Source organism: Mytilus galloprovincialis, chromosome 9 (assembly GCF_965363235.1).
Source record: "Mytilus galloprovincialis chromosome 9, xbMytGall1.hap1.1, whole genome shotgun sequence".
Lineage (NCBI taxonomy): Eukaryota > Metazoa > Mollusca > Bivalvia > Mytilida > Mytilidae > Mytilus > Mytilus galloprovincialis.
In genome coordinates this window covers 9493713-9506993 of record NC_134846.1, presented here as the reverse complement: position 1 = coordinate 9506993, position 13281 = coordinate 9493713, and the positions used below count along the sequence as shown (strand labels likewise).

Genomic DNA, 13281 nt, shown 5'->3' with positions numbered 1-13281 from the left:
ATAGGGCCTCTAAAGGGAATCCAGCAATCAAAATCCATTGACCTTGTTGTGTTGCACGACTTCTTAATCCGGTGAAAGGATTTAAAACTATTATTTAATTAAACAGTTTAGCTGCAGAATGGCAGTTTCGATTTTGTGGCCGTAATTATTTGAGTAAGGTGCATTTAATTGATCTGAGGGAAAGTTCCTTTCTTGTCATTATCGGCGATGGGGGTAGCTAACCATCATGACCAGTTTAACATTTCTTTACAAAAAAAAATACTTTATACATGGACACAGACATACTAATTAGTTTGTAATAACAACTCACAAGTTCATTAAACCTCAAATACCTTCGGGGATACTCTGCCATCCTGTGTTTGTTTAATTAAATCATGCAAGTAATTAATAATATTTTATTGTTTTGATTGGTATTGATCGATTTTGACAGGTCATTTTTAGATACAAATTTACTAACGAGCCTTCAAAAAGCGTTCGGAATTCGGTGTTGACAGGGTTCGGTTTTTTCAGGTTAGATTAACGTTAATTGATAGGGAAATTTTGTGGGACTTTGAAAATTGTTCGGTTTAAACTGAAATTCGGTTTTATCAGGGTTCGGTTTACCCAGGTTTCACTGTAATTACTTTTTGCTTATGTTCATTTGTACAGATATATTAAAGCTATTTTGATATTTGAAACCAATATGAATATCCACCTGTTTCTGACTTTAAAATCAACAAATATTTCAAATAATGAATCTTGATGTTTTGTTAAATTAAAATCATTTTTATACCCCCGCTTTAAAAAAAGGGGGGGTATACTGTTTTACCTCTGTCTGTCAGTCCGTCCGTCAGTCCGTCCGTCCATCAGTCCGTCAGTCAGTCCGTCCCATGAAACTTTCGTCACATTTTTCTCAGGAACTACACATCCACCCTTTCTGTAATTTGGTATCAACATTTATATATGTCAGCCATACCGTGTGATGCGTTTTCAGATTCATCACTTGACTACTTCCTGTTTACCGAACACTTGTCTGATTTTACACATGATAGCCAAGTTGAAAATTTTCGTCACATTTTTCTCAGGAACTACAATACAAGGATTTCTGAAATTTGGTTTCAGGATTTATATAAGTCAGCTATACCGTGTGATGCGTTTTTAGATTCATCACTCGACAACTTCCTGTTTACCGAACACTTGTATGATTTTACACATGATAGCCAAGTTGAAAATTTTCGTCACATTTTTCTCAGGAACTACAATACAAGGATTTCTGAAATTTGGTTTCAGGATTTATATAAGTCAGCTATACCGTGTGATGCGTTTTCAGATTCATCACTCGACTACTTCCTGTTTACCGAACACTTGTATGATTTTACACATGATAACCAAGTTAAAAATTTTCATCACATTTTTCTCATCAGACTTGAAGGACTCTACGATTATAAAGTCTTTCGACCATTTACTTTATGTAAACATGCATAACTTTGTTTTGCAGCATGGGAATGCGAAAGCGGCAAAGTGAAATGTGATGATGGCATGCAATGCATTTATAAATCAGATATATGCAACAGATACCCAGATTGTGACGACAAATCGGACGAGGAAGAAGATGTGTGTAAAGGTGATTTGTTTTTGTTTTACAAACGTTTAGCGGTTCTGATTGAACGGCGATAATTGTGCTGAATATGGCTGAGCTCATCTTTAACTCAGTTAAAACAAAAAGTTTCGGTCAGAAATAAAACTTAAAAAAGAAAAATGTAAATGACATTGCCAGTATAAATTATTTAAATACTAGTAAAGTAGATTTTATAGTTTATAGGTATAGGAAGATGTGGTATGATTGCCAATGAGACAACTCTCCTTATAATAACAATTCATAACAGTAAACAATTGATTATAGGCCAAGGTACGGCCTTCAACACGGAGTACAAAAAATGATGTTTGAATAAAAAAATGCCAAAAATACATCTAAAAGATGAATAAATGTAAGCATCTAAATTCTCAAAGATCTGGAAAAAATCTCTTAAGTTATACATGCCTTGACGTAAAACGAAACCTCAGTGCTTTCAATCATTTAAAAATTCAATGACTAATACATGATCGGAAAATGATATTATCAAAGTTATAACCTGTCAATGCATAGTACTGCCCCTAATACAGTTGCAACCTTCAAAGACAAAACATTTACCAGCAGTTTAACCGGACCTGTGATTTTTAATCTAATATACAAATGTAAGTTCTGTACACGAATAAATTAGCAGTGCTATTCAAATATTACTGGCATTAATCGGTTCGCAAAATATAATTTCTGATTTAACATCCAAAAAATGATAATTGGCTATATTGAAGGAAATAAGATTTCTTCTCGAACTGTATTTTTTACCCGAAAATCATTATTGCTATGATGCTTCTGTTGTTCATTATGTAATTCAGGAGATATGTGTGGTAATGAACACTACTTTTATTAAACATTGCATATGAAGGGTTTCATTGTTAAGTATTTAACATTTTTATTTTTTGTTTTTGTTTAAGCAGGGTTGATTCTAAGTGTTCATGTTTGTAACGTAAATAATTGTAATACTTAATTCGTTCTTACTTATAAATTTGATTAGTTTATAATTCTATGAGGAAGAGAAACTGATAATGTGTTGTATTGTGAAGACATTATACGTCAATTGCAGCTAGAATTTGTGAACCCGCCAAGACAAAGTGTGCTGACAATCATCAATGTATAAACTTAGATCAAGTTTGTAATGGTCTTACGGACTGTTATGATGAGTCTGATGAAGATGAAAATATGTGTACAGGTAAAATTTCGAAGTGTCAGTTTTGTTTTGTGTCCATTTAGCCTTTTCGGTGGAATATAGACAGTATATATCAACAACAAGAAATACGAAACACGTATGAACCACATCAACTTCTGGACATCAGATTCCTGACTTAGGACAGGTGCAAACAACTGCAGCGGGTTTTGACGTTTTAATGGTTATAACTTTTTACTATTTCATATTCATCATTTAATTTGGCTATTTGGGAATCTGCTCAGTTAAGAGAAAACAAATACCTCAATGCCTTATCCAATCCCCTTCAGCGTGCTGAAAAGAAGCAAAGTATAGACCCCTTGCTCGATATCACACACATCCAGTTATGGTTCCAAATACATGCATGTGACTATCAGGAATCCTATGAGAATACCAGAAAGCTTATGAGGCTACACAGCTACTTAAGTACAAGTAATCTTGATGTACAGTTCTAAAGATGCATATCAAATGAACATTTGTAAAGCTGTATATAAACTGTACATCCGTAAAGCTATATTTAAACTGTCCTTCTGTTACGCTGTATATAAACTACATGTTTAAAACTGTATATAAACTGCAACTCTGTAAATGAATTAAAGGGTCTTGAAAGAGGGACGAAAGATACCAAAGGGATAGTCAAACTCATAAATCTAAAACAAACTGACAACGCCATGGCTATGTCAATATCAAATTAGTTTTGAAGGACTCTACGATTATAAAGTCTTTCGACCATTTACTTTATGTAAACATGCATAACTTTGTTTTGCAGCATGGGAATGCGAAAGCGGCAAAGTGAAATGTGATGATGGCATGCAATGCATTTATAAATCATATATATGCGACAGATACCCAGATTGTGACGACAAATCGGATGAGGAAGAAGATGTGTGTAAAGGTGATTTGTTTTTGTTTTACAAACGTTAAGCGGTTCTGATTGAACGGCGATAATTGTGCTGAATATGGCTGAGCTCATCATTAACTCAGTTAAAACAAAAAGTTTCGGTGAGAAACAAAACTTAAAAAAGAAAAATGTAAATGACATTGCCAGTATAAATTATTTAAATACTAGAACAGTAGATTTTATAGTTTATAGGTATAGGAAGATGTGGTATGATTGCCAATGAGACAACTCTCCTTATAATAACAATTCATAACAGTAAACAATTGATTATAGGCCAAGGTACGGCCTTCAACACGGAGTACAAAAAATGATGTTTGAATAAAAAAATGCCAAAAATACATCTAAAAGATGAATAAATGTAAGCATCTAAATTCTCAAAGATCTGGAAAAAATCTCTTAAGTTATACATGCCTTGACGTAAAACGAAACCTCTGAGTCAGTGCTTTCAATCATTTAAAAATTCAATGACTAATACATGATCGGAAAATGATATTATCAAAGTTATAACCTGTCAATGCATAGTACTGCCCCTAATACAGTTGCAACCTTCAAAGACAAAACATTTACCAGCAGTTTAACCGGACCTGTGATTTTTAATCTAATATACAAATGTAAGTTCTGTACACGAATAAATTAGCAGTGCTATTCAAATATTACTGGCATTAATCGGTTCGCAAAATATAATTTCTGATTTAACATCCAAAAAATGAGAATTGGCTATATTGAAGGAAATAAGATTTCTTCTCGAACTGTATTTTTTACCCGAAAATCATTATTGCTATGATGCTTCTGTTGTTCATTATGTAATTCAGGAGTCATTTGTGGTAATGAACACTACTTTTATTAAACATTTCATATGAAGGGTTTCATTTAAGTATTTAACATTTTTATTTTTTGTTTTTGTTTAAGCAGGGTTGATTCTAAGTGTTCATGTTTGCAACGTAGATAATTGTAATACTTATTTAGTTCTTACTTATAAATTTGATTAGTTTATAATTTTATGAGGAAGAGAAACTGATAATGTGTTGTATTGTGAAGACATTATACGTCAATTGCAGCTAGAATTTGTGAACCCGGCAAGACAAAGTGTGCTGACAATCATCAATGTATAAATTTAGATAATGTTTGTAATGGTCTTACGGACTGTTATGATGAGTCTGATGAAGATCCAGTGACATGTAAAGGTAATTGCAACTAATTACTTTTTGCTTATGTTCATTTGTACAGATATATTAAAGCTATTTTGATATTTGAAACCAATATGAATATCCACCTGTTTCTGACTTTAAAATCAACAAATATTTCAAATAATGAATCTTGATTTTTTGTTAAATTAAAATCATTTTTATACCCCCGCTTTAAAAAAGGGGTGGGGGTATACTGTTTTACCTCTGTCTGTCAGTCCGTCCGTCAGTCCGTCCGTCCATCAGTCCGTCAGTCAGTCCGTCCCATGAAACTTTCGTCACATTTTTCTCAGGAACTACACATCCACCCTTTCTGTAATTTGGTATCAACATTTATATATGTCAGCCATACCGTTTGATGCGTTTTCAGATTCATCACTTGACAACTTCCTGTTTACCGAACACTTGTCTGATTTTACACATGATAGCCAAGTTGAAAATTTTCGTCACATTTTTCTCAGGAACTACAATACAAGGATTTCTGAAATTTGGTTTCAGGATTTATATAAGTCAGCTATACCGTGTGATGCGTTTTCAGATTCATCACTCGACAACTTCCTGTTTACCGAACACTTGTATGATTTTACACATGATAGCCAAGTTGAAAATTTTCGTCACATTTTTCTCAGGAACTACAATACAAGGATTTCTGAAATTTGGTTTCAGGATTTATATAAGTCAGCTATACCGTGTGATGCGTTTTCAGATTCATCACTCGACTACTTCCTGTTTACCGAACACTTGTATGATTTTACACATGGTAACCAAGTTAAAAATTTTCATCACATTTTTCTCAGGAACTACAATACAAGGATTTCTGAAATTTGGTTTCAGGATTTTTATAAGTCAGCTATACTGTGTGATGCGTTTTCAGATTCATCACTCGACTACTTCCTGTTTACCGAACACTTGTATGATTTTACACATGATAACCAAGTTAAAAATTTTCATCACATTTTTCTCAGGAACTACAATACAAGGATTTCTGAAATTTGGTTTCAGGATTTTTATAAGTCAGCTATACCGTGTGATGCGTTTTCAGATTCATCACTCGACTACTTCCTGTTTACCGAACACTTGCATATTTTTACACTATTAATATTATCCACTTGCGGCGGGGGTATCATCAGTGAGAAGTAGCTCGCAGTTTCACTTGTTATAACAAGATTAACAGAATTGAATAGAAATGTGAACTGACTGCCAATGAGACGACCCTCCCTCAAAACGGAAATGAATATCAGCAATTATAAACAACCGTACAGCCATCCATCATGAGAAACCCTTTAAGTTTTATTGTCTATAATAGGCCCCGACATGAAAGAAATTAAAAAAAATCTATTTGAGAAAGCTAACGGTCTAATTCATAACAAAACAATTTACGACAAACCAATGTGACTGACATGAATCTAAGACAACCACAGAACTGACTTTAGATAAGCACGTACTAAATGTTGAGGTTTAATATAAATAGTAAGATCTGGCATGAGTGCCAATGAGATAACTCTCCATCTAAGTCCGGGCCCGGTTAAAAAATCCCCGTAAAATTTAGGATGTGCTATTCCGTCGAAATAGGTTTTTTACCCGCAGTACACGAAATCTCTGTATCTATGGAATAGTTTATTAAAAATTTAAAGTAATTGAAGGAAACGAAATCCATGACTTAAAATTTTACTAGTGATACATTGATTTCGCTTGTTGAATTCTAAAATGATGAATTTAATTGCATATAAAGATCATAACCCCTGAAACATCTGAAGATACTGTTTTCAAAAATGGTGTGTTAACAATATGACTCGCTCTATATCTTCAATGGTCTATAAAATATGTGCCAATCTTTTATATCGATATAAATCATAAATTTAGTCCTGGTATCTATGATGAGTTTCTTTATCTTCAATTTCGGGAATTTCTTTTGCCTTTTTAACTGTTTTGATATGGTGGTCTTGTTTTTTTTAAAACGAAACACGCGTCTGACGTACGCAATTATACGCTTTGTATCTTTGATGAGTTTTGGATATATAATTTATGTATGACGGCCACATATATAGTAGGATTCTGATAAAGATGTAAAGTGTCGTGATGCTTAACGATATATTTAATATTTTGTCGGTTTGAGGTGATAGATTTAATTATATTTAAAGATACACAAACTTATCATAGCGTTTCTGTTTGTTGTCGAATTAAATTGATAAATAAAACCTTTAATAGGATAATGTTTTTATATATTTTATTTGAATTGCAATGTTATTGGATTGGAACTAGATGCCAGTAACTACGATTAGTCCAAGATCTGTACTCAGTGTCTTTTTGTTGTGGGGATGTATTAGTGCCCGTTCACGTCCAATCTGGGGGTTTTTAAAGATGTATTTCTATTTGCAGCAATCTGATGACTTAATATATACCTTAAGGTAAAACAGAACCTTCGGGTTTCAAATCATTTGAAAGTTCTATGATCAATAAATGATCGGACAATGATCTTATGAAGTTATGTCATGACAACGAATAATACAGCCCATCCTCGAAGACAAAAGTTTAACATTCAGCAGCAGTGTGATTTGTGTGGTTTTTAAACTAATATAAATATTATACACGATGAGTAGCTATCAGTGCTGTTCAAATATTTCTAGCATTAGCAAAGTATATTGTCTGAATTAACATCCGAAAACAGATGGCTATGTTGTGGGAAGTAAGATTTTATCTCTATCTGTATTTTCGACAGGCAAATCAATATTGTTATGGTGTTTCCTTGAACTCGTTGTTATTTTGTAAATACTGAGTCATTTGCGACTCTTAGTTAATTAGGAGTGAACACTATTTTTATTAAATACTGTATATGAAGGGTTTCATTTACGTATTCAAGATTTAAAAAAAGTTAGTTTTTGCTGTTTAAACAGGGTTAATTTGTAGTGTTCATATTTGCAAGCTACATCTGAATTGTATCAACAAGTTCGTTCTTACTTAAACATTTGATTGTTAAAAATATTGTGGAAAAGGGGAGGAATTGATCATGTGTTGTATTGTGATGACTGTAAACATCAATTGCAGCTGAAATTTGCAAACCTGGTGAGAAAAAGTGTGCAGACAATACTCAATGTATTAACATAGACAGGGTGTGTAATGGAAATGTGGACTGTAGAGATGTGTCTGATGAAGATCCAGAAACATGCAAAGGTACTTTTAATATTTTACTTACTGATTATGAAATAAGAAAAAAACAAAACATTTTTGTAACAAACCTGTGATTGAAGTAATATAACTTTGACCAGTGCTCGGAGCACAAAAGTCATGCTCGAAACATGAAATCCAGCATTTTGATTGGTTGATTTAGGAGTATGAGTACACAAAACCGATTCAAAAGTTTTATGACTTCAAGGCCTGATATTTACGTAATTTGAAATTGTTGAAGCATACACAAGTCGTTACCCCTTTTCGTTATTAATACAGCATGTACTCGATAGCATCCGTAATCAGGAGATTGATGTGCGAAACGGAGATCAAGAATTGGTTAATCTTATACATGTACATGTTATAGTTGTGTCAAATATGTTAATAATCATTACACATTGTTACACGAATCTACAACATCCTACGCATTGTATCATTATATAAAGAAACAGATGCGGTAGGATTGCCAATGAGACAACTGTCCACAAGGACCACAAGAGACCAAAAGGACACAGACATTAACAACTATAGGTCACCGTACGACCTTCAACATTATGTTTATTTCGAGAAAGTGTTTGTACTTAAATAGGAAAATATACGATATATGAATTTAAGTTTGTTTGAGTATTTTACAGTTTTACAATTTAAATGCATTGAATGATATCTTTAGTCGTTCATAAAACTGTTCCTTCTAAAATGAGTCTGTACATGGACTGATATACTTACATATATCTTACATCGATGTTATCTTATTCTGTTCATTCCAATCCTGTATTACCCTATTCTTCCTGTTGATATCACCGTTGACAGCAGAAATGTCTGACCTAACAACGGAGACAAACACAGTTCATCATTATGACTATGAAAGACTATCTAAAATATTTCTTTATTAACGATATGAAAGTGAGGCGAAATATTCTAAACTGCAAAATGACATGTAAACTCATAAGTCGGAAAAAGTCTGACAACGCAATGGTTAACAAGAAAACAAGACCGAAAAATTAAAACCAGATAAGAAAAACACGACATAGAACACTAAATACTGAGCTTCACGAACATTAATATGTAAAATAATTCATGAATAATGCAATTTGTATGGTTCAAATTCAGATGATAATGCACACTCAGTAATTTTGCAAGGACTGTTCCTTTAATCAAACATGTAATCAATGAAAATTTCTTTACAAAAATTGAAATCAACGAGAAACCGTCTAGAAATTAAGGTTTTGCTTATTTATATATTGCTCTTATGCTTTTGTGGTATGGTATTGATTAATACGTTGTGGTAGATTCATTGATTTTTGTTCATTTTAGAACTTGATGTGTATTGACGATTTCTTGATACTCACACATTTTGTTTTTTTTTTGTAACTGTTGAGTTATAGAATGTATGGATTAAAATTATGAACATGGTGAACTGTACAAAATACTAAAATAATTTACTTTCACCTAAAAACGTTTAAACGTATTTTGCAAGACATTGAATGCTGATTTATTTTATTTTTTTCATATACAGGTTCCAAACGATTCATGGAATATCCGTGACTGACACAGTAGTTGGATTGGATTTTTAGTAAAAGAACGAACTTATTTTAATCATACGAATGTTATACATACTTTACGTCTTTGGTTTATATGTAAATTTTTGGGATTTCAAGTTTGTGTGTACACAGCTTGTCTTCAGATTTTGTCATAATGTAATAAAGCAAATATGAAATCAGCCATGGCATTTTACAATAATTTCGATTATTTCAAGGTATATCATTCGAGACATAACATTAGCGTTATCAGGCATTGATAAAATGCACTGTCTTAATAACGATATAAAAATCAGCGGGAAGACACCAAAAGGGTTATTACTATTTTGTCGACAAAAACACATAACGGAAGAATAATCTAAATGAAGTCAAGATGTGAATTTGGATATACGTTATATATAAGGCAATACCAGCTGTCTTTCATTGTCAATTTTTTCTTTTCAGTAGTATCATCTCGTTTTTGTCGTTGTCCAGATTGTTTGTTGTACATAATCAACATTGTTCTAAAGTTATGAATGACAAATGTTGTTTTCGTTACACAGAGATAAGAGCAAACATAGTCTGGTTACACGAACAATATTTCCGATCAAACTTAGGACACACTTACTACTTATCGCAAATGAAAAAAATATAAAAAAAAACAAAAAAAAAAAAACGGTAGTACTTCTTTTTGATTACGTTACACTCTCGGTAAATAGAGGTTTCCCGATTTGCTACTGTACCAACTGTAGTACGGACTGGGAGCCGTCATTAATCTTTTGAAATTAAGTCATATAATATGTCCTTTATGTCAATGTATTTTTTATGAATCATTATAAAAAGTATTTGGATGATTTTTAGATACAACTTGGTATAATTTTTATGTAGTGTGTTACCTATTCATAACAAACGATATTGTGTGTATTCGATTATGCTTTCAACAAACAGTTGCTAGTAACCGTTGCAACGAACGGTTTGTAATTAAGATTTATTTCCCTTGAAATTCCACAGGCAAAAACAAGCTATATACAGTAAAACCTGTTTAAACCGAACCTCTCCGCGAATCTTTTGTTCGGTATTGGCTGATGACATACATTTTCCTCCCTTTATTTGGAAGAATACACATGGCACTTTCCTCCTTGAAATGTTTATGAAGAAATCACTGGTAGATTTTTTTTAATATTGCAATCTTAAACTCTTGAACCTGTATTTGATAGACACAAATCTACTGTTTAACGTGAAACAATAATGGTTTGATATAAAGGGATTTTTTGAAAGTTGAGATAACAAGCAAATATCATGTTGATATTCGGAAAAACACGGAACTGAGGTTGCTATAGTGACAAAACTAAGTCGTTGGACCCTTATTTTTTCCATCATATTTTGTTCCTCAAATCATAAAATACCTTCACACAACATTTTAACGAAAAAACTACTGGTAGAACTGAATCGACTGTTTGGTCTTTAAGAACATTTTTGGTTAATACAGGTTTTCGGTTCATACATGCATGATTCGGTTTAGCCAGGTTTCACTGTATATATAGCACATTAATAATTTATCTTATGTTTGACTGTTTTATTAATGTAACGGTATAAATGGAAAAGTTAGCATATTTTAAGGGTAGGTTTTAAGAAAAGATAATAGAATAAGTGCTATTTTAACATTCAAATTTGACCCCATTCAAAATGTAAAATGTTAAAGGTAAATATAAAACCTGTTTCGGTATGGAGGTCGCTAAACATTAAATAGAAAGTGCAAGCAAGGTACTGCACAGTGAATAAATATAAACACGACGGAACAACTTTGATGAAGTAATTTTTTTTAATTTACTTATCAGGACGATTTCTTTCTATTTTGATATAATTTCAAATTTTAGTTGTTCAAATTCATTATCTTTAATACCATTCTTATATTTTTCTGCAAGTTTCAAATATCATCATTCTGACGTATGAGAAATTTTACCAAAAGTTAAAAGTACGAATAAACTATCAAATGAAAATATTCAAAGAACACAAGTGTCAGTACAATTGTATTTTAGTCATGATAACAGTGGCGGATCCAGAAATTTTCATAAGTTGGGGACCACTGACTGCCTAAAAGGGGACCCGCTCCAATCATGCTTCCCTATATTATTAATCATTTTTTTTTCCAGAAAAGGGGCGGACCCTTTCCGTTTTCCCCCTGACCCACCCCCCCTAAATCCGCCTCTGTATAATTATATGACAATTATTCTAGTCAGTGAAATTAGATGATTCAAGAAATGTGTTTTTTTTTATTGGCAACCGAATAGTAAATACGGATTTTTTCAATATTTTTCATTTTACTCTCTAGTATCGTTTCTAGAAAGAAAAAAAAATCGAAGAATTCCCTTTTCTCACTCAAAATGAAATCTCAGCTCCCTCACCCTCTCAAACAAAATATGTTGTGTAATGATCGAAATAAATAATTTTAATAATAAAAACTAAATTCTAAATCATGTAACAACTAATTAAGATACATTTTTTTTTGTACGAAAACTACGCAATTTTGACACGTTAACAAATATAACCAATACCAGTATCATGTGTTTTAGAAAGTAGTTTATAGTTATTATTTTAATTATAATTCATTTGTCTGTATGAAAAAAATCTTTTCCTATTAAAAGAAAACGAACCAAAACAAAATACAGATAGCAAACACAAACACAAATCTATATTTAGAATCTAAAGGTCGTGTCAATTTCAACTCAGTTCGTTTAAGGTCTGTTTGATTCATCCACTTGTGCATAACAAAGTTATTCCATAGAGAAAGAATCATAAACACAGTGTTCTAGAAACGTTAAAATCGCTATCAAATAAATCGTCAAGCTAGTTTTTTGGTGATATGCAAATCAATTCTTTAAATTTCATCGTGATTAATAAGATAATTTCATGCGTTAAATGATACCTCCAAAACAGCACCAACGGTTGTGTTACGTACCAACCGTACCTGATACGTATCAAATCGGGAAACCTCTAATAGAACGGTTTTATGACGTCTGCAAACGTAACATATCCAATGTCACACATATTTTAAATTCGAATGATAGAAGGGACACCATAGCGAACTGGTTGATATACATGATGTGTCTGTGTCTAAAACTAATTAAAGAAATTCGTACCACGTCTTAGATAGTGGTTTACCATCTATGTTGTCTGGTCTACTTAGTACCGAACGTGATCTATTCCCGAATATGACTGCTTTTTCCGAAGTTGAATTCGCATTTATATACGACGTGTATCTCGGTATCAAACAATCATGTACAGTTATGATGTTTCTTGTGTAAATCCTTCTGTAGGGCATTTTGTTTTTACTTTAATATACTCAGGGGTCCGATTGGTCATTTTGTGCTGAGTTCTGTTATTTTGTTTGTGGTTTTTATTCTGTATATTCGGTATATATCACATGTCTTATTTGTCAGTATAGTATAGTTACTCGTTTTGTTTTATGTAATTTGTTTTATGTGTGTTTACTGTTTGGTCTTTCATGATCTTGCCTTATATAAACTCATAGCAAATGACTATATTCGTGTAGGAATAGGGACACTGAAATATTAATTCAAATTTTGGAAAAGTGACCAGAGTACAATTTTTTACGTTTGTAGCAAGCTAAGGACACATGTTAACCGCGAGTTCTAATGTGGATATGATAAATTAAAACAGACGCCCTATATCAAAATAATATGAAACGAACAAGGCTGTCTTCATTTTAG

At 32.4% G+C, this 13281-nt stretch overlaps 1 protein-coding gene across 20 annotated transcripts in view; it reads left to right on the top strand.

Moving 5' to 3' along the window:
- The window catches only part of LOC143044369 (uncharacterized), a 165691-nt gene extending 155937 nt beyond the window's left edge, over positions 1–9754 (top strand). For 15 of the 20 annotated variants that reach the window (XM_076216333.1, XM_076216330.1, XM_076216346.1 and 12 more), the window contains 6 exons: positions 1478–1603; positions 2664–2789; positions 3553–3678; positions 4743–4868; positions 7914–8039; positions 9550–9754. In XM_076216333.1, coding sequence (XP_076072448.1) covers positions 1478–1603; positions 2664–2789; positions 3553–3678; positions 4743–4868; positions 7914–8039; positions 9550–9578 — 659 coding nt within the window. In that variant the 3' untranslated portion in view covers positions 9579–9754. The remainder of the gene's footprint in view (positions 1–1477; positions 1604–2663; positions 2790–3552; positions 3679–4742; positions 4869–7913; positions 8040–9549) is intronic. The other 5 variants (XM_076216326.1, XM_076216327.1, XM_076216332.1 and 2 more) reach the window with 5 other exon arrangements.
- Positions 9755–13281: the final 3527 nt, after the last annotated feature.